The sequence below is a fragment of the Dromiciops gliroides genome, chromosome 5, assembly GCF_019393635.1.
Source record: "Dromiciops gliroides isolate mDroGli1 chromosome 5, mDroGli1.pri, whole genome shotgun sequence".
Taxonomy (NCBI): domain Eukaryota; kingdom Metazoa; phylum Chordata; class Mammalia; order Microbiotheria; family Microbiotheriidae; genus Dromiciops; species Dromiciops gliroides.
The window spans coordinates 174177107-174199018 of NC_057865.1; the positions used below are offsets into that span (position 1 = coordinate 174177107).

The 21912-nt window shown below is 42.5% G+C and overlaps 2 protein-coding genes across 7 annotated transcripts in view; both read right to left on the reverse strand.

The window, feature by feature from the left end:
• PFKFB3 (6-phosphofructo-2-kinase/fructose-2,6-biphosphatase 3) overlaps positions 1–21912 on the reverse strand; it is a 118429-nt gene that overhangs the window by 4384 nt on the left and 92133 nt on the right. For 3 of the 6 annotated variants that reach the window (XM_043965867.1, XM_043965863.1, XM_043965865.1), the window contains exons 2-15: positions 18270–18395; positions 17126–17222; positions 16659–16725; positions 15628–15702; positions 15042–15098; positions 12139–12263; positions 8696–8903; positions 8213–8359; positions 7895–7999; positions 6409–6538; positions 5854–5916; positions 5674–5738; positions 3035–3196; positions 1294–1316 (exon numbers count right to left, since the gene is read on the reverse strand). In XM_043965867.1, coding sequence (XP_043821802.1) covers positions 1294–1316; positions 3035–3196; positions 5674–5738; positions 5854–5916; positions 6409–6538; positions 7895–7999; positions 8213–8359; positions 8696–8903; positions 12139–12263; positions 15042–15098; positions 15628–15702; positions 16659–16725; positions 17126–17222; positions 18270–18395 — 1450 coding nt within the window. The remainder of the gene's footprint in view (positions 1–1293; positions 1317–3034; positions 3197–5673; positions 5739–5853; positions 5917–6408; positions 6539–7894; positions 8000–8212; positions 8360–8695; positions 8904–12138; positions 12264–15041; positions 15099–15627; positions 15703–16658; positions 16726–17125; positions 17223–18269; positions 18396–21912) is intronic. The other 3 variants (XM_043965864.1, XM_043965866.1, XM_043965868.1) reach the window with 2 other exon arrangements.
• Positions 19271–21500, reverse strand: LOC122727906 (heat shock cognate 71 kDa protein-like). The gene has a single exon (XM_043965862.1). It carries the CDS (start codon positions 21432–21434, stop codon positions 19500–19502), a length of 1935 nt encoding a protein of 644 aa, XP_043821797.1. The 5' UTR covers positions 21435–21500; the 3' UTR covers positions 19271–19499.

A 21912-nucleotide genomic window follows, 5' to 3' on the forward strand; every position in this document is an offset into this window, starting at 1 on the left:
CAGTAGGGAAATTGTAGAGAAGATCTCCATCCGATACTATTCCCTTGGAACAGCTAGTCCTAACATAAGGCCAAGATGCTGCTATTCAAAGACACAGGGGAAGGAGAGAAAGGACGTACTGAGCCATGCTTTCCTACCCAAATGTTAGTAAGGAGAAAACTCAGAACAGAGAGTTTTTTTATACACAGAGTAGGGGCAGGGGAAGGAAAAACAGCACAGGAAGAGAATGATCTTTTAATCTATTCCCTTTTGTAATGCATAGCTGAAATTTTAAAATAATATCAGGAGAGATTACAAACGAGTGTCGGGGTGAGAGACCCTACTTTTGCTTCAATAAGTAAATGGTTGGAATACTATACAATGAAGAAGTCCCAGCTGTAACTGGGCCCAATGACAAAGCTTAACTAAAATAGTCACTACTGGTAGGGAGGTTATTATTGTCTAAAGGGAAGTGAAATGGAAATACTGTGGCCAAAGCACAAATAAACTGACCTTAGATCACATAAAAACTGTAGTGACCCCTCTTCTTTTAAAGAAGGAAGTGCTCAACACTCCCATTTAAAAAAAAATGACCTACTGTTCTAAGTTTATCAGGCAGAAATCTTAATCTCTTTCTAATTTTACATATTGAACAAGATGACCTGACTCATTAAATAAAGAAATGGGTAGCAGGGAAGAGTAATTAGGCTGCCAATAGATTGCTATTGAAATACTGAACTTCCCAGGGCCTGCTATTAGAACCTCCCAGATCTGATAGCCAAGGAAGAGGAGGTTAATACAAAAGGTTAATGCCTATGGAAGTGCTTAATCCGCTAGTGTCACACAGAAATAAACCCTTTGAAAGAATCATACAATATGCTTGATCAAACAGCACCAATGGGAAACCTAAAATTAATTCCTTTACATTGATTACTAAGGCTAACCAGGTTCTGAACGGAGGAGATGAATGCCTAGGATGGGAATTGCCGACCAACACCAGGTGGTGGTCAATGTTATCACCAATTGTAAATAGCCAAAGTGGGAAAGGAGAGCTGAGGAGCAGCAATAGCAATGTAATGGTGCTAACAGAGTTAGCTTTATGATAAAGAAAATAAGACCTTGAATCCTAAAATGCTCCAACTTATTAAAAAACCTTTCTCCTCTTCTCTCCAAAAATCCCCCTACCCACAGCCTCACAAGCTACACACTCCAAAACATGGTATACCAAAAAGGAAGAATGGGGTGGGTGGGTTGCACACAGGGTGGGGGGAGGGTTAGGAAGGGGTTATAAATAGCTCAGAGAAAAATACTTACAAACAGGCTTTCCCTAGTAAAGGCTGCAGAGAGAAGAAAAGTGGAGAGAGAGGTCAGTAGGAAAAGAAGGGGAAAGACACAAAAACAGCATTTGAAATCAGGAATTAGTCTTATCAAGGTAAACCCTATTGTTACCAGGATAGCCTGTGACTTCAAGTCTACCCTGCTGATGGCTTGCCGTTCCAAATGCCTACACAACTAAACAATGTCCTTTAAAAAACCCGGAGTGGCCAGGCATGGCCCTGTGCCACGGGCTGCTGTTTGAGTTGTAATAGGGAGAAAGTTGATCAGTTGAGTGTCTGCACTAAAGCAGAGACTGGCATGGTGAGCCACTGTGAACTGAGCCACCAGGCTGCCTGAGGAGGGAGGAACCAGCAGCCCAGGTCAGTGGGGTGGGTGTTAAAGTTTCCTTGATGCTGATTGGTACTAGAATGGGGCAATATGGGGAGACTCAGGCTCCCTGCTCCTCCCCCTAAAAAGGCATAGTAACAAATCTAAATTTGGAGGGAAAATGAAAGGTACACATTGCATCATGTGTACTTTCTAATATGTTAATGTCACACCCCTGATATTGCCTATAGTCACCTACTATGGGGATCAAAAGCCAAATGCCAAGCATTACACCACAGGTAGAACAGTTTCCTCTCCAAGTCCTATATATCCTACACCTACATCACAGGAATGCCAAATCAAGTTTTGTAAAAAGTACAGATTGTAACGGGGAGGAATCAGGGAGCTTGGTGAGGGCTAATTCTGGGAGTGATAATCTGTAGCTAACAAAGCAGAAAATTCAATTCAAAATGCAAAACATTCAAATCTAAACCTTGTTCTCAATCATAGATTTAGAAAATCTTTAGCACCAAAATCTTTTGAAGAGTGGCTTAACTCTGATGGGGGGCCAAGGGGTCAAGGAAAGGCTTAGAAGGGAAAAAAAAGGCTGAGTTCCAAGTTGGAACGGGATGGTGGTTCTTGTAGGTAAGATTGGTGCTACCTACATTTGATCACTGAAGGGATTTACAATGAGATTTTAAATGACTAAGAAGCTGTCTTTTAGGAAAGAAGAAAAACTTTGGCACCCTGAATTAAACATCACCCCCACGATCCCCCCAACCCCCAACAGCCAACCATCAGAGGCCAGTGACACTTTTTAAGGTTAGTCTGGTGATCCACAGTCATGACTGATTCACTGGCAATAGCGGTTCTATTACCATGATTCAGTCTACCCACAAAGGTGGCCTTGGGCAGTGAATCCAAATGCTTTCCTCCCAACAAAGGAGATATACCCAGGACAGGGAATGAGAGACCATTAAATCATATTTGGCCAGTAGAACACAAGATACCTTTTTGCCTAATGACATGCGGCCAGACGAGGGCCTATCGGGAGGTGTTCTATATTTCAGCTGGGGGTCCTACGGAACTGGCCACCATGTGAGCCAAGCCTCTCCATGAATGAAGAGTACAGACTCTATATCCTTGCTTGCTTCCTGCTCTGCCTGATTCTGCTAAGTAAGGAACCTACCCAGAAAGCAAGTGTGTATGCAGTTCTATCAGGCACCAGGTAGGAAGATGCCATCATGCTATACCTATTCCAGAGGATCACACACAAGGGACTTGTGTTTTCCCCTTCAAAAGGCACAGAAAGGCACAGGAGAAAGAAGATAACCACTGAACCTTAAGAGGATTATTCTTTTCTCTATGCAAGAGGCTGAGGGGTGACAGAAGGAGAAAGGAGAAAACTAACTTGCGTGGGCACCTCCCGGGGCAGGCAGCTGGGCAGGGCAGTAGAAGTGGAAGCCAAATGCTCCTCAAAGTTGTTGATGCGAGGCTTTTTGGTGGGCTCAGGGCTGGCTAGTGGGGTAACACTATTGCGTCTCATGAGCGGGTTAGGTCCCTTCTTTGCTTCCTAATCAAGACAAAGACAAAAGAGATAAGGCGACAGTTATGGGGGAAAATTGAAGGGAGAAAGGGATGGGTGGGGAAGGAAACAATAGCAAAAAAAAAAGGTTTGTTCTGTTTCTAGGCTTTTATCAATCATAATAATATTAATAATGATGATAACTAACATTTATATAGTTTACTATGTGCCAGGCACTGTGCTAAGTGCTTTACAATTATCTCATTTGATCCTCTCAACAACCCTGGGAGATAAGTGCTGTTATTATTCCCGTGTTACAGTGGCAGCAAACAGAGGTTAAGCAATTTGCCCAGGGTCACAGTGCTAGTAAGTATCTGAGGCTGGATATGAACTCAGGTCTTCCTGATTCCAGGTCTCATATGTTCTATCCACTGTGCCACCTAGCTGCTGATTACACAGCAACTGACCAAGAGGAAATGACCTCAGGTGAGGGAAATGTCTGTTCAGCCAACAACTCCCAAGTATAAAGAAATAAACTGGATTCTCCCCTACCCTCCCAAACATTTTCCCTCAGATTATCCCAAGAGACACACAGATAAACGCAGATAAACAGAAAAGTAGGGATGAGGGCAGCAGATATGAGAAGGAAACATCAATAATGATTCTTCCTTTTGTTTCAGAACAGAGCCAAGCTGTTCCAAGCCCACCCATCCTCCTCTTCCCTTTGGCTCCAAGAAACTGAGGGAAGGGGAGAAAAGTGGGAAAAGAAAGCCAGGTACATAAAGACAAGAAGCTAGGGTTGCCACTGGTAAAAGTCAGAGAAATATAGTAGCAAGGGGAAAAAATGTCTCCTTTAACCTCTCAGCAACTGATGAGGGTCCTGGACAATTCCAGCATCAAGGAACCCTTTCTCACCAGAACATAACTATCTTTCAGTGAGACTATTCACAAACTTCTGCAGGCTTAGGACAGGAAGTAAACAGCTCCATGAGAGGGTTGACTATAGTACTGGTCATTTTTGTCCATAGAGGCAGAAATCAGCCAGCCAGGACCAACAGGGTAAGTTATATGTTAACTTTCTAATTGGCTGAATAAGTTCCTGAGAGAAAGGATAGAATTCTATTCATAAGCCCTATTTTAAAAGAGAGAGCATCTACTCTGTTTGGGATGGCTTAGGTTCTGCCTGGGTCAGGAATTGGTTTCAGGCCTGAGTCATTAGGCCCCAAACCAGGAACTTGCCCTTTGACTGGACTGTACCTGGAAAAACCCCACAATAGTGGCTCTTGGTGCCCCACTAGTACAAATGTGTTTTTCTTTCTGCTCAATCATTGGCCCAGGTGATGAGAATGTGATGGGATGGCTTTTCCAACTTCCAAAGCAGCTATTTAAATTTATTCAAATCCAGCTAGGTGAGATTCCCCACTGTGGATGAGGAAGTACTTTGAGCAAACACCCCCTCAAAAATTAGGGTCCTCAGACCAGACTCCTTAAGGACCAGTCTGTTATGAGGGATGACCAACAGGTTGACCTGCTGGTAAAGGGGACTCTGAATCATATCCCTGGCAAAAGGATATTATGTTGATATATAGATAGAGACTGGACCTGTAATTTCAGTGATCTGGAGAACATCCAGGTAAGGGGACAACTTCTACCATTGCAGGGCATCACCTTCTTTGCAACTTATTGAATTGAGACTGTTTTAGAAGTCTGAGGTTAAGTGATTTGCCCCAGATCACACAGCCAGTTATGTGTTGAGAAGTGTAACTTAACCCTGGTTGCCATCTTGTTGTGGGAACCAGTTCTCTATCCTGCCAAACACATTGCCTCTAGACAGATAGATTTACATAAATGTGGGTGAGTCTAGGTCAGTCCCAATCTTATTTCTCCTGTCAGAGATACAACCCAATTGGTTTCAAATCTCATTGAAGGAGAAATCAGCCTGGTCCAGAGTACATAGACTTGGGGACCAATGACTTTGGAAAAGCTTTTCTCCATTCTTTCCATTTCTCTCCCACCCCCTCTCTATTCCTGGTGATTCTACACCTAAGTCCAAATGGTGATGACCAATGCTGATTCCACCAATGAATTCTAAAACCTGCCATTGCAATTCTAGATCTATCTGAAGAGGAGAAAGAAGATACATTTACAGTCACTTTCCACTGAATTCTCAGGTTGGGTGGTATCAGAGAGGTGAAAAGAAAATGTGAAAAGATTGTGAGATCATGACACAGATGGAGAAAAAAAAAGACGATAGGTCTAATTAATGTATACACAAAAAGAAAGAGGAGAAGGCAAAAAGCCACCTGAGTCTATTCCAAACAAAAAGTTATCATAAGAGCCAATTCAAGTACACATTAGCATTGAATACACAAACCAACAATGAGGACTTTATTTGGAGATATTTAATATTGACTAGTCCCTTTCCATTCCATAAAAGTCCTCCACAGCTGCCCCTAGAAGAGTCCTTTGCTTCCTAAAACCGACTCTCTTGAGCTGGAGCTGGAAGTATCAGGGTGGGTACTCACCTCTGACCTTTCCCGATGTGTGTTTACTGCTTCCACATTCAAATAAATAGACTCTACACGGCAACCTAAAGGATATGGAAATAAAAGTATTTATAAGAATAGAGGTCCTGTTAATGGGTCCCCCACCAGGAGTCTAAGATATAGGGGAAAAGGTCTTTTGACCATTGGAAATCCACTTACCATAGGCCACAGGTGTCAATTTCAACACTGTGTGGAGGGGACATTTCAAATATGGCATTTCATCTAAGGAAAGAAAAAACACGATATCCATCAGAGCGTGCCACACACAGCTGGCAGCAGAGAAGGGTCTAAAAGTCACAGAAAACTCTCACAGGGAGGGAAGTATAATAAAGATCCAGTCAAAGCTCCAATAACATCTCTCCAGATGACTTGATATTGCTAAAACATTAGAGACTACTTGTTCCTGAGCCTTTTTCCAGTTTGATTAATATATGGCCAAGGAGTTTTCACAGAAAGCAACTTTGCTAAACTGAAAAGTATGACTAAAAATGTGTACTCCATAAAAGGCTTATAAGCAACATAGAATTTCTAACAGGAGGGGAACTAAGTGAAGACAGGCATCTTGAGGGAACATCAGGGTCATGGGTTGAGAGTTGGGCTGCTGGTTGTCTGACTTACAGATGACAAACACCATTGTTTTGAAGCTGCTGAATGCCAATGTCAAAAACAATACCTCTCATCCCCACACAAAAGAGGGAAAAAAAAAGGAAATACCTGCACTCTTATCAAGAAAATAGGCCAAAAGGCAACGCATGACAGCTTGGTGGCAAATCACCAACACATTCTCCTGTCTCTCCAACTCCATAATCACTGGCTCCAAGCGCTGAACGAGGTCTTGATAAGACTGCAAGGTAAGAGGGACATTTCCAGAAGCTTCATCCAAGGCAAGGACATCGAGACAACTGCATCTATATATAAATGTAGGGGGGGACTAAAATTTTGCACTTTGAATAGAGAGTATGAATGAACGAACACTTGTCAGGGCAGTGTAAAAGGCATTCCTAACCAGGTAGGATCTCTCGAGGTCTCAATGTCCATGGCCCAGGTTAAGTGCCTGTGCCTCCCACAAAGAGGAAGGCGGAGAGGAGTTGACCCTTTTCCAGATTAAAGTAAAAAATGGCTTCCTAGAAAAGGCAAGTTGCTTGGGTATCATTAAAGATCTGATCTGATTTTCTACAGGAGGAGTATACTAGCCATCATTTTTGTTTATCCTTTTTGCTCTGTATTGGAGGGTCCCACTTGTCACTTCCAGGAGAAAAAAAAAAAGACAAACTAGGTTGCTGTGTAATCTGGTATCTGTAGCACCAAATAAGGCATGTGGGAATGGTCTGTTCTTATGTTAAAAACAGGATGCCCACATGTAATGACAAATAATTCATTTCTGGTCAGCAGGGAAAAGTTCTCTCCATGAAGAATGTAGGTGAAATTTACCAGCAATATGGCCCTTAGGCTAGATTCTGGCTTTCTGGGAAGGGTTTATACTAGGTCAGTCTTTCCTCCCAGATCCTGTCACCTGCTTGGCAACACTGTTGAGGGAAAAATGCCCACAGACTTCTCCCAAAGTAGACCATCTTGAGATATAACTTGCCTCCAAGGAACCTAGACCAACTCTTCTCCTCCCCACCTTTGGAGGAGATGGGACTTGTAATTTCATTAGTGAAGGGACAGCCCTTTCCAGACGTAGATCTGCAATGTATCATTTTAGAGAGTTGCTGGGAGAACTGACAAGTTTGGAAATTAAGGCAATATAAAAATAAAAGATACCAATAAATTAAAAACTAAATGGAAAAGATTTTTTTATCAAAATTGTGAGAGTTATGTTTTATATGATTAATCACACGACCTTTTTCTATCTGCCAGATTTTTGTACATTAATTTTGCTCAAAATGGAAGAATCACCATTCACTGAAGCTTTCCTTCTACCCCTTCAGAGAACACAAGGTTAGGAACAAACATAAGTTGCATACACCAGCCTTTGGTCTAAGTTTCTATAAGCCTAGCTACTATCTGATATGCAAAGAAAAGCCTAATCCAAGGCCCAGTGACCACCTCCAGCTACACAGTGCCATTACATATCATAGTACTCAATAAATATTTGGCAAATGAGGGAATACATACAGATTGAGAGAGAAGGTTTGCTTAAAAAAAAAAATGTGACCCAGTCTTTTTCAAGGAGAAAGTCACACCCTAATAAATATACCTCTCCAGTAGGGTATCGGTAATAATATTTGTCCTGATCACGAAGGGCATATTCCTCAGGATAAGTCTCCTTGATCTCATCATAGGTCATCTCTTCACAAACTCCCTGGAAAAAAACAACCAGATGTCTCACACAGCCACAAAAAAGTACCACTGTTAAACTATCAGCCAAGTTTGTAGTTCAAAACTGAAAACACTTGTTAGAACATCAAGATTCCTTGTATGAATACATGACTTCTCACTTGCCCTGTTTCTAACGTAGCTAAATTAAAACACCCTTCTCACCCTTCAGCCCCAAATGCCAAATGGATATACTTACAGCATCAATTTCATTGAGGGCCTTCCACTGTTCATAAGGTAGCTTAAGGGCTTCTGCTGTCTGGATGGTCCTTTTAAGCTGACTGGTCCATACCTTAAGGTCCTTCAAATTCTGCTCCTCAAGGAACTTGCACAGGGCAATGGAGAACTGAAATTTGTCAAAGAGAAGCATAAAGTTTAGAAGCGGGAGCACAGCACTACTTTCCAACCTCTTGAGAAGCAGAGAAGCCACCTTTCTTAGTCTGCCATCCAATTCAAGGCTGCCTCTCCATCGTTATAACCAAAGGACCAGAGCCCCAGAGTCAGGGCACATCCCCAGCACACATCCCTTATGCCCCTTCTTTTAGCCCCAGAAACCCACTCCTTCCCTGTCTCTCATACAGATGATGTAAGAAAATTCAGCATCCCAGCTACCCCTACCAGACTATATGATTAGCTCCCTTAACTGAACAGGAAGCACACCCACTCTGCTCTTTGCTCCTACCTTCTTCCCCCGGATAGACAAGCCAGAGTCGCCACCAATCCTCCCTAAGACGTTGTACTCGCTCTCCCCATGGCGACATAAATAGATGGTCCGGGGCTGGACATGGATGTTCATCAGGTAATAGACTATCCTGCTCTGGATGTAATCTTGGACTCGGTTTACCAGGAATCGTCGGCCAACATCAAGCACCTTGATCAGTGATAGATCCCTGTATAGAAACCCCAAACACAGGGAGAATGAATCAAAGCAGGATTATGCATCAACATCAATCTCCTGTAAAAAGCCCTTTCAATGTGTGGATTTGTTTGGTGGGACTATACTTATTTGTTATGAGGTAGAGTCTTTTTTTTCTCTATGGCAGGAAAAGAGCTAGGAGCTAATGATAGTGATATTTTAATAATAGAAGAAAAGCGTATCAAAAAATCATTTTTTAAAAAGGGGATAGGGGATTCAGAAGGGAAAACCGCAAATATGCAGTCCTAGAATTATCATCTTAAATTTAAATATTAATATCAAACTTGGTGGCAGCTGGCCAACCATCATTGCTGGTGGTGATTGAGGAAGGTGGGCCCCTCCTCCACAAGGATTTCTTTCCTCAGTGATGGCTGTGGGGAATGAGCAGGGGGCAACAGGTTTGGAGGACACTGCGGGTGTCCCACTACCAAGGCTCTGCGGGTTCAGGGTCCTAGCCTGTCTCCATCAGGAGATGAAAAGAGACGATGGTACACTGACTTGACTGGATATATACTGCTTCCCCATCTCTCCCTAAGGGTATCTTGCTTCACTTTGGCTGGCCTGCCTGCCCCCATGGATGGCAGTTGGTAGAGATTCATGGTGCCCCATGTCGTCTTTTTGTTCTCCTTTGTATAGGGAAATGTTCTTATGTATTGGTGTTTGTCAAATTCATGACAAAAAGGGGATATTCTAAAAATAAGTCCATTTTTTAAAGCCTCTTAACCTTTTCACAAGAATTCTTTCTTGAGAGAATTCAAGAATTAGGCTCCGAATTCCTTGAGAGCAAAGGAATTCTTCTATTTTTTAATGTGCGCATTACAGTGTTATGTCCCCAGCTTCTTCAGAGAAATAGTAAAAGGACCTCAGTATTCTCACAGTGACACTAGATAACTAGGAACTGTGCACCAACTTCTCTCAGAATTACAATTGCTGATTACTAAAAGGCAATGGAAGGGACAGCTAGGTGGCGCAGTGGATAGAGCACTGGCCCTGGAGTCAGGAGCACCTGAGTTCAAATCTGACCTCAGACACTTGACACTTACTAGCTGTGTGACCCTGGGCAAGTCACTTAACTCCAATTGCCTCACCAAAAAAAAAAAAAAAAGAAAAAAAAGGCAATGGAGGGGCAGCTTGGTGGCACAATGAATAGAGTACCAGCTCTGGAGTCTGGAAGACCTGAGTTCAAATTTGACCTCAGATGTTTACTAACTGTGTGACCCTGGGCAAGTCATTTAACACCAACTGCCTCAAGAAAAAAAAAAAGGCAATGGAAATACATTCACAGGGTAGGTGGCAGCATATGATAAATATGACTAGGACAAAATATGACAAGAAAAAAGAAGTCAAAGTGAGCTAATGACGAAGCAAGAGCAAGGAGTAAATATAAATTACCGGACGGCCAGAGTATTTTACCCATGAAACATTAGAGGAAGTTTTTCCATACATCAGATAGATCTTCTATGGAAACATATAGTCAAGAATCACGCAGGATAAAAAGGCATGGAGAGCTTTTGTTATGTAACTGCAGAAGATCCAAGCACAAATCCATCACAGTCCATGCCCTACATCCTTACTCATATAAAGAAGTCTTCCTCCCCCTTCCAGACCCCAAATATGCCACATAATGGCTCTCTCTCTCTCTCTCTCTCAACACCCTCATTTAACTAAAATAGCGGCCAGGATAATCCATACAAGCCCAAGAGGTCTGACTGAGCCTGGCATATTACAGACATCAATCCCAGAGTCCCCAAGTCCAAACAAAGAAAGTGCTTAATACAAGCAGAATACAGACAGGCATCTCCCCTAGATCCTGGGGTTATAGGATTTGGAAAGAGAGAAGGGGAGAGAAAAAAGGGGAAAGATGACAAAAATCAATGTACCAAGGAATGAAGAAATTAAAGTCAGTTTTGGAGTTCATGTCCCCAGTACACTTATACACGTTTATTCACACTCACTTCAAAGAGTAAATCAAACAATCGGCAAACATGTAAGAGTAGTTGGGATGGGAGTAAGAGAATGCTAGCAGTTGGGCATAAATTAGGAGAGGCCTCATGTAGGAGGTAGTTCTGAGCTAAACTTTGAAGAAAATTGGATTCTAAAAGGTAGAAGTGAAGGTGTGCCTTCCAGGCATGGGGCACAGCCAGGGAAAAGGCATGAAGGCAGGAAACAAAATCCTATGTGTGAGAGAGAGACATAAAATCAGTGTGGCTAGAATTAAGAGTGCAGGAGCCAATCATTAAGCATTTATTAAGTGCTTACTATAAGCCAAGCAGCTTATATATATTATGAGGCAAATCCGCTGAGCCTGGAGTCAGGAAGACCCAAGTTCAAAAACCTGGCCTCAGACACTTATAACCTATGTGACCCTGGGCAAATCACTTAACTGCCTCAGTTTGCTCATCTGTCAAATGAGCCAGAGAAGGAAATGGCAGTATCTTTGCCAAGAACATCCCAATGGGGGCATGAAGAGTCAGGTACTATTGAACAACAACACTGTGTTAGATACTAGGGATACAAAAACAGAGTAATGTATACTAAGCCTGGAAAAGCAGAGTGGAGGCAGGTTATGAAGGACTTTAGCAAATAGAAGGGGATGACTTTGATGCTGGAGGTCATGGGGAGCCACTACTCACTAAGTCCTTTAAGGTAGATGATTCACCAAAGCCAATTATCAGAATCTCACACAGACTTTTGGAAAAAAAATTAATTGTATTAAGAACAAGGGACTGGGAAATAGAATCCTTGGCTTTATCACTTGGGACTTTTGATTCTTCCTTATCTTGGGATGCTCCATTTACTTATATCTGCCTTGCAAGAACACAGTGAGGATGATAAAAGGGATGACTTTAACAAACCTTTCAAAGGAATTATAGGCTATACACTAAGGTTAACAATAATTATGCCATCAGTGACAGGCCTTAAGGTCATCTTTTTGTGTGTGTGTGTGTGTGTGTGTGTGTGTGTGTGTGTGTGTGTGTTTTTGTGGGGCAATGGGGGTTAAGTGACTTGCCCAGGGTCACACAACTAGTAAGTGTTAAGTGTCTGAGGCCGGATTTGAACTCAGGTACTCCTGAATCTAGGGCCGGTGCTTATCCACTGCGCCACCTAGCTGCCCCCTAAGGTCATCTTAATAATGACTTTCCTCAATACACAGAAACAAATATCAAAACAGAGCCATTTCAGGGAGAATGACAATTTCCTTGCATTACCTATCATAGTTATCTGGGTCAAGAGGCTGGTAGTTGACTTGATAGCAATCAATTCTTTTCATGAAGTCCTCCATGGCTTCTGCTGAGCTGCAATCTCTATAATCGGGGCTGGAGAGTTTAACTTCCTGCAACAACACAAAAAGGCAGCTGATGAATCATACTGAAAGGCTTTCGGTTCAGATTAATCAGGATTTGGGGCTCTCAATGGGGGAAAGCGCAGAAGGCCTCGGGATAAAAAAGATTATCCTAATACCCAGTGTTGGGTAGTCAAAAACTGGATAGAAAAAGGGTGAGGGCACCAAGGCTAGGATGAAGGCCAGATAGCTGGATAGCACATCTTCCACATAGTCCTTATTGAAGATAGGAAAAGGCATCCAGAAAGATTCAGTAATAACGACGTACGGATGTCTCTGATGATTTAATGTGTCATTAGCAACTCAATGACTAAGTCACCAGACAGTCTGGCCCTTGAGTTAACTTATATATTGAGTGCCTACTATGTACCCAACAATAACAAGTGGGCTACTAAAAGGGGTAATTCAGGAGGCACCTCCCCCCTCCCCAACTCCCTCCTCCCATCCCAGAAACAAAGCCTAGTGTGTTCACTCAATTATTCTAACAATGAATACCCAGTTTGTGGGTCATTGAGCCCCCATGCTCAATCATCTGCCTACTTCTGTTTTTTTTTTCTCGGAGGCAAAATAAAGAAAAGGGAGAAACTCAAACCGGTAACAGGCTGTTTCTTAACTACACATTTAAATAAATAGCTAAAATAAAACCAGGATGACTTAAGAGTTTGTCAATCATGGCTTTATCAGCAAATTCAGAAGATAACAAAAGGTAAAAGATGTTCCTTCTACCAGTTTTCCAAAATGTCTTACTCTTTGGCTATCTGGTACTTCATTAAGAGCACCATTTGTTGTTGCTTTTCATTCGTTTTCAGTCATGGCCCACTCATTGTGACCCCTTTTGGGTTGTGGTGTGTTTTTTTTTTTTTTTGGCAAAGATACTAGAGTGGTTTGCTATTTCCTTCTCCAACTCATTTGACAGATGAGGAAACTGAGGGGAAAAGGAATTTAGTGACTTATCCCAGTCACACAGCTAATAAGTGTCTGAGGCCAGATTTGAATTTTTGGGAGACTAGTCTTCCTAACTCCAGGCCCAGCACTCTATCGAGTACCACCTAGACACCCAAGAGCACCATGGATATATCTAATTTATATGGTTGTTTCAATACTAAATTTAGTAGCCTAGCATAGTAGATAAGAACAGTCTTGGAACCAAGAGGTCAATTTATTCAGCATCTAAAATGTGCTATGGGTTCAAGTCTTGCCTCATACATTCTGGCAATGTGACCCTGGGCAAGTCACTCAGTCTTCTTCTGGAAACTCCTTAAGACATTAAGTTGCAGAGAAAGGGGTCTTGCCTGCAGTGGTAGAAGGAGCTACTCACCCAGGAGCTCACTATACCAATGAATTGCATGTTTGGTCCCAATCAAAGGTAGAGAAACAAAAGTGCTATGAGTGCTATCTTGTTATTACACCCAAGCATATGCTGATAGCCGGCTGAATGATTTAATGAAGTGAGAAATAAAACATGAGTTTGTAGATAATTATAGAAAAGATGACTCATTACTTAAAAGCTATTGAAATTTGCTCTATTCCCAGCTGGAACTTCAGAGGATAAGAAGAAATTCGGTGAAATTCTTGATTTAAATGAGGGTGCCATAAACTTACTTCCCTATGGTTTCTACTTTCCCCTTTCTTTAACAATCCATCAACAGGAATTCCCAATCTTTTTTGGCGTCATGGCAGTCTTTGAATGGATCTATGAGTAGTGTGTGAATAAATTTTCTCAGAATAACGTCTTTATGGCCACAAAAAATTTTTTAAATAGGATTACAAAAGAAACCAATGGTATAGAAATATCAGTTATGAAAATAATTTTTAGAAACTAACCTATATTCAAAGACCCTGAGTTAAGAACCCCTGCTGTACCAGATGGTGGGTTAGAAGTGAGTACTATCACTTTTGGGGATACACCTGGGTCTCATGTCTAAGAATAGAAGGAGGAGACAAGACAGGCTCCTTTACCTGGAATGAAGAGTCTGTGACCCCTTTATTTAGTGTTGTCAGTGCATCTAATATTATCACATCAAAACAGAAATATGGTCTGGTGGATTGTTCATTTCATTTACACTTGTCTACGATAGTCCTTGTCCCCAAGTAGAAAGTGTAGAAGAAGAGTTTTACTACACATGATCTACTTGAGGGGAAGCAGTTAACAGGATGCCACAATCTCATGTGAGCCCAACTTTGATTTTTCTGAGTCCTATAAAACATGGATATACATGTGAATATGTTTCTGTGTACCTGGGATTTTAACTGTAAATAAATACATTAGAGCATTCTCACTCTCTTCTCAAGGCTATTCTGTCAATTTGTGGTTGTTCAGTTGTTTCAGTCATTTTTCTTCAGTAGGGGCATTCGGTTTTCCTGGCAAGGCACTGGAGTGGTTTTCCATTTCCTTCTCCAGCTCATTTGACAGATGAGGAAACTGAAGCAAACAGGGTTAAGTGATTTGTCCAGGGTCACATAGCTAGGAAGTGTCTGAGGCCAGATTTGAAATCAGGTCTTCCTGACTCCAGGACAGTGCTCTATCCACTTCACCACCTAGTTTACAGGTTGCTTAACCAAAGCATGAATCCTGTCTACAATCCACAGGAGATTAACCTGTTTGAACCACTCCTCTCCCCCAGGGTTCAATCTGGGTTCTGCAGGTATCTCCTCTGAAAGCTTCTCTTAGATAAAGTATGCTGGCCTGGAACAGGCCTACCACACATGCCCTACTCTGAAAGTCAAAGAACCCTGCCTCGAGCATGGGGGCAGACTTTCTGCTCTTACCATAATGTTGGAGGCGACTACGGAAGGGTCATCACACACAGACTCGATGAAAAACACCTGGGGAAAGGGGAGAAACCCCAAATGTAATTTAACAATCAGAGATGCTGTCAAGCAATCAACTTTATTAAACACTTACTGTGTGCCAGGCACTATGTGTTAGCTGGCAGGGATACAAAACAGAAACAAAACTGTTCCTGCCTCTGTGGAGCATTGTAAGGAAAGCCCATATACACGGGGGAAAGGACATTTATCTGTACAAGGTCATTTTGGTGGAGGAGAAGGGATCAAGAGAGGGCTCACACAGAAGGTGATGCTTGAGTTGGGCTTAGAAATTACAGATTCTAGGAGGTTCATCCTCTCCCATCCCCCTTCCCCAACACACCCAAAGGGTTGACAACACGTTCATTCAATAAGTTGTTCTGATAAACAGCCCCATGGGAAAACTGAGGTATGGTAGGTTAAGTCATAAAACCAAGGTAGAGCTGGGTTTAGACCTGAAAATCAACTGAACCCCAAGGCTTTATTGCCTCCATGCCCTGGACCAAAAATCCCCTTTCAGGTCATATGGTGAAAGGTTTAGGCTCACCTTAAAGTCATTTTCTTTTGCAAAATCAAGGATCATGTCTCTTCTCTCTTTTGTGGTATTGGTAGCATCAAAAACCTGTGTTTGAAGGAGAGAAAAAAATTACATTTTTTCATCATTTTTAAAACATTTTTCACCATTTCATGAAATATAATCCTAACTTTTCTAGACAAAATCATAAACTAGTAATTTCCAGCAGGAAGCTCCATATCCCAAGATAAGATTTCAGTCATCACTCAGATATTGTCACCTGAAAGACAACTTGAATTTGACTTGAGGAAGAACCCAAGTTGGTTCTTGATGCTCAATCTTTGAAGTTTGATGCCAACATTAAGAGGGATGGGAGCAGGGGGCAGCTAGGTGGCACAGTGGATAGAGCACTGGCCCTGGAGTCAGGAGGACCTGAGTTCAAATCCGTTCTCAGACACTTAACACTTACTAGCTAGACACTTGACACTAGCTGTGTGACCCTGAGCAAGTCACTTAACCCCAATTACCTCACCAAAACAAAACGAAGAGGGATAGGGGAAGGGAATAAGAATTTTTTAAAAGTACCTACCATGTGTCAAGCACTGTGTTAAGCAATTTACAAAAATTATCTATTTAAACAGTAGGTGCTATCAATTATCCCCACTTTACAGTTGAGTAAATTGAAGCAAACAGAAGTGACTTCCCCAAGGTCACAAAGCTAGTGTCCAAGGCCAGATTTGAACTCCAATCTTCCTGACTGTAGGCACAACACTCAATCCACTGAGGTTATCATTCTCTGTATATGAACACCTAAGGTCCTGCTGACCATCAGCAAACAATATACTACTATATCCCTGATTGGCTGATACTTCCTCAGACACTGCACAGTTCTTTCCATCTAGTCCTCCAAAGGGTAAAAATGAAGCAAACTGCTTTAGCCTTAGGGAAATCTCTGGCAATGAGAAAAACAAAAACCAAAACACCCGTCTAGGACTCAAGCCTTTGAGGGAATACCATCCAAACACAGGATCAGAGATGGAAGGACAACTGCTATCTTAACTTACTGCAATCTGGCCACCTTCTTCTTTCAGATACAACTGGACATCTCTCAAGGCAGCTAATGCACATTGTCTGCAATACACAAAAAGACAGGTTTTGCGCCCCAGTATTCCTAAGCATCTCTCTCTTCTATTCTTAGGACTTTAGTGTTTTCCAAGTTAAAATGAAGGGTTTTTCAATTGGGTGGAGTAATCTATCTAAACTGGGCAGTGAATGAGCCTTAACACTCATCAGAATTGGTTCAAGAAGGGAATAATTTACACACTCAATTGGGTGGAGTAATCTAACTGCAGGAAAATAGAAGGGGAAAGGAATAAGGAGGGAGGGGTAAAAGAAGAGAGGGCAGATTGGGGAAGGGAGCAGTCAGAAGCAAATCCCTTTTGAGAAGGGGTAAAGTGGAGAGAAAAACCCAGATAAGCAAAATGGTTCAAGTGGAGGAGGAGAGCTAAAATACATTCACTTCTCAACTTACTTCCGAACTTTCATGGCCTCTTCATTGTCAGGATGAAAAAAACTATAAGAACTGAACTCCTTCACGGCTTCCCTGCGGTACTCCCCAACATTGAAAACTATAAAAGGAAAAGTGACAACACCATCAGAGAAAGCAGGGGCTCCAAGACATAGAGAAGAGACTGGGTGATACCTCTACCAAAAGCACTCATTTAGATAAGTTGTGATGACACCACCATTTATTCCTACAAAAAGATGGACTCCAACCAGATTCCTACAACCATTTTATCCAGTCAGCCCTAAGTGAACAAAAGGCCTTATGGTTTGGGGGACCATGCCTTCACACTGGCTGCTTCCCATGCCAAGACTACACTCTCCTTTTCTCAGAATCTTATCTTTTACAATCTCCCTTTTCTTTCAAAACCCAACACCAGAGTCACAGGAAGCCTTGCCTGATCCCACTAGCTGCTCCAGCCTTATCTTGCCAAATTAACATATCAGAGAATATTTGTTGACTGATTACCCTGCACCAACACCAATGGGACCTCCCATACATAGTCAAGGATGTGGCCACACAATTATGATCCCCTCTATAGGGGTAGAGCCCCAAGGAAGTAAAAAATATATCCAGAGAAAATCTGGAAATAATGTATTAGAGCAGCCTAAGAAATAGGAGGTGTAGATTCAAGTCCTATCTCTGACAGACTCCAGGAATTTCTTCACATTCCAGGGAATTCGAAAATTTTATATACCTCTAAGAAACACCTGAGACCCACAAATCTGATGTTTCCCATTCCTTACCCCTAAGCTATGAGCACACTCTCCTACTCTAAATTACTTTGTAAAGGTTGGATCCCCCAAGAAGCATAAGCTCTTTGAGGGCAGGGTCTCCCTAGCACCTTGCACAAAGCAGGTACTAAATGTTTGCTGAAATTATTTTATACAGACATTCTCACTTAATGATGGGAGATAGGAAAAACAGGCAATTGTGATTCCATTTTCTAGAGGAGGAAACTTCAGAAAAGTTAAGTGATTTGGCCCCGGGTTGAATAACTTGTAGGTGCCAGAGGTGGGATAAAGAGGACACTCAGGCCTTTACCAACTCCTCTAATCAGCAATATAGCCCTCAGCAGTTAAACCATACCAGCATAAGGAGTCAGCCTTACCTTTTGTGGGGACACCAATCCAATTGAGGTAGCGTGTCAACTTCTTGGACATATAAGTCTTTCCCCGAGCTGGGAGTCCAACCATGACAATTACTGTAGGGGAATTGGTCAGCTGAGGTCCACAGGCTGCAATAAGGAAGAAGTCATAAATCCACACCTGTATCTCAACCAAATCAGCACAGCTGCAGGTCTACACAAATGTACAGCTTGACTCAAAGACCCTTCCAGAAGACAATTTAAATTAGGCCTGTCATACTTGAATGGCACAACTCCATGCCCCCAGTTGTCTCCCCAAGAGAAAAAAACAAAACAAACCTAGACAGTGGGAGAACTACAAGTTTTGGAAAGTCCACTGAAATTTATTTATCTTTAATTTATTAATCCTGATTCCTTCCCTCTGTTGATTATTTCAGATTTAACCTGTCTATGGTTTATTTGTACATAGCTGGTCCTATTAGACTATGAAGTCCTTGAAAAAAAGGGACTTTTACTTTTTTTTTTTAATCTCTAGAGTTTTCCACAGTGCCTGGTATATAATGGGTGTTTTTTTGTTTTTGTTTTTGTTTTGTTTTGTTTTTTTAGTGAGGCAATTGGGGTTAAGTGACTTGCCCAGGGTCACACAGCTAGTAAGTGTTAAGTGTCTGAGGCCGGATTTGAACTCAGGTACTCCTGACTCCAGGTCTGGTGCTCTATCCACTGCGCCACCTAGCTGCCCCCTATAATGGGTGTTTAATAAAACATTTATTGACCCACTGATGAGATCTGTAACAATTAGTAGGTAAGACACCATCCCAAGCTTTTTATAATCAATTACATATAACTAGTTGCCCAAGGGACCAGATGCCCTTGATCCCTAATCTCTGCTTTGTAAAATAAACATTTATTCATTCATTCGATATGCTCTAGGCAAGCTAGGCAAGGTGATTAAATTGTAGGGACAACAAAGAGGCAAAAAATATTCTCTGCCCTCGAGGATCTTTTTTTTTTTTTATGGTGCCAATTTTAAATAGATTTTATTTTCCAGCACAAGAATTGCATTTCCACTTGTTTACAGTACTGATAAAGTGCAATGTTGTTCACTTCTCTCCCTCTGCACACATTCAAGTATTCAGAATGCCCAGATTTTTGCAGTAGCTTAAATGTTAACTTTTAAACTGCCACTGCCTTGGCTACAAATTTGAGTCCTTCAATTTTTGGAAAGCTGTGTGGAATGCTCTTTCTTCTGGTGAGTTAGTCAACCTCTTCAATGGTGGGTCCAGAAGAGGCACCTCCAGATGGGGCTGCTCCACCCCCTGGAAATCCACCAGGCATGCCTCCTGGCATGCCACCTGCACTCTGGTACAGCTTAGTAATAATGGGGTTGCAGACTTTCTCCAATTCTTTCTGCTGATGCTCAAATTCTTCCTTCTCAGCAGTCTGGTTCTTATCCAGCCAGTTGATTATTTCATTACATTTGTCAAGGATCTTCTGTTTGTCTTCATCGCCAATCTTGCCTTGCAGTTTCTCATCTTCTACAGTAGCCTTCATGTTGAAAGCATAAGATTCAAGAGAATTCTTGGAAGAAACCTTATCTCTCTGCTTCTCATCCTCAGCCTTGTACTTCTCGGCCTCCTGGATCATTCGTTCAATGTCTTCTTTGCTCAGACGACCTTTGTCATTGGTGATGGTGATCTTGTTCTCCTTGCCTGTGCTCTTATCCACAGCAGAAACATTGAGGATGCCATTTGCGTCAATGTCAAATGTTACTTCAATCTGAGGGACACCCCTGGGTGCTGGGGGGATTCCTGTGAGCTCAAACTTGCCAAGCAGGTTGTTATCCTTGGTCATTGCTCTCTCACCTTCATACACCTGAATAAGCACACCAGGCTGGTTGTCAGAATAGGTAGTAAAGGTCTGTGTCTGCTTGGTGGGGATGGTAGTATTACATTTGATCAGAACTGTCATAACTCCACCAGCCGTCTCACTTCCAAGGGAAAGAGGGGTGACATCCAACAGCAGCAAGTCCTGCACATTCTCAGATTTATCTCCAGACAAAATGGCAGCCTGGACAGCTGCACCATAGGCAACAGCCTCATCAGGGTTGATACTCTTGTTCAGCTCCTTGCCATTGAAGAAGTCTTGCAGAAGCTTCTGGATTTTGGGGATTCGAGTGGAACCACCCACCAGGACAATGTCATGGATCTGTGACTTATCTAGTTTGGCATCTCTTAGGGCCTTTTCCACAGGGTCCAGTGTGCCTCGGAAGAGATCGGCGTTCAGCTCTTCGAAACGGGCTCGGGTGATTGAGGTATAGAAGTCGATACCTTCATAGAGGGAATCAATACTGGCCTGGGTACTGGAAGAGAGGGTGCGCTTTGCACGTTCACAAGCGGTGCGCAGACGTCGCACAGCCCTCTTGTTCTCACTGATGTCCTTCTTGTGCTTGCGCTTGAACTCGGCAATGAAATGGTTGACCATGCGGTTGTCGAAGTCCTCCCCACCCAAGTGGGTGTCCCCAGCTGTGGACTTGACCTCAAAGATGCCATCTTCAATGGTAAGAATGGAGACATCAAAAGTACCACCTCCAAGGTCAAAGATCAACACATTTCTCTCGGCACCAACCTTTTTGTCCAAGCCATAAGCAATAGCAGCAGCAGTTGGCTCATTGATGATTCTGAGCACATTTAGACCAGCGATGGTTCCAGCATCTTTGGTGGCCTGACGTTGGGAATCGTTGAGATAGGCTGGCACTGTGACCACAGCATTTGTGACAGTCTTCCCAAGGTAAGCTTCTGCAATTTCTTTCATCTTAGTCAAGACCATAGAAGATACTTCTTCAGGATAGAAACTTTTGGTCTCCCCTTTGTACTCCACTTGGACCTTAGGCCTGCCTGCATCATTCACCACCGTGAAAGGCCAATGCTTCATGTCCGACTGTACAACTGCATCATCAAATCTTCGACCAATCAGACGTTTGGCATCAAAAACTGTGTTGGTGGGGTTCATAGCAACTTGATTCTTTGCCGCATCACCGATTAAACGTTCTGTGTCGGTGAAGGCCACGTAGCTTGGGGTGGTCCTGTTTCCTTGGTCATTAGCAATGATCTCCACTTTCCCATGTTGGAAAACTCCCACACAGGAGTAAGTGGTGCCGAGATCAATGCCAACTGCGGGTCCCTTCGACATGGTTGCTGGGGAGTCGGGGGTCGTAGCTGACCGCTGTGGAGAAGAAGGGCTGCTGCTGCTGCGCTGAGTAGACCCGAGGATCTTTTTTAAAAAAGGCAATTGGGGTCAAGTGACTTGCCCAAGGTCACACAGCTTAGTGTCAGAGGGTGGATTGACACTGAAGAGGAAGGTTAAGTATACAAAAGACATGCCTTTTTCCTCCAGTTTTACATCAATTAATCAACATTTATTAAGTACCTCTTATGTGCCAGACACGGTGCTAAGCAATAGGGATACCAGAGACAAGACAGTCCCTGCCCTCAAGGAGATTACAATCTAATGAATGATGAAACTGAGGGAACACATATTGGGCAAAGGGTGAGAGACAGGTCCCCACATTCGGCCAGGTTATAGAAACCAGGAATAAATTCAGCTTTTGGACAACCCAATTTTATAGCTTATATTGTCTTTGACAACCTTTTCCCCCACTATATATGAA

Bases quoted from the DNA above. Each gene is read 5' to 3' on its own strand.
- LOC122727906 (XM_043965862.1), bottom strand. From the start codon at position 21,434: ATGTCGAAGGGACCCGCAGTTGGCATTGATCTCGGCACCACTTACTCC.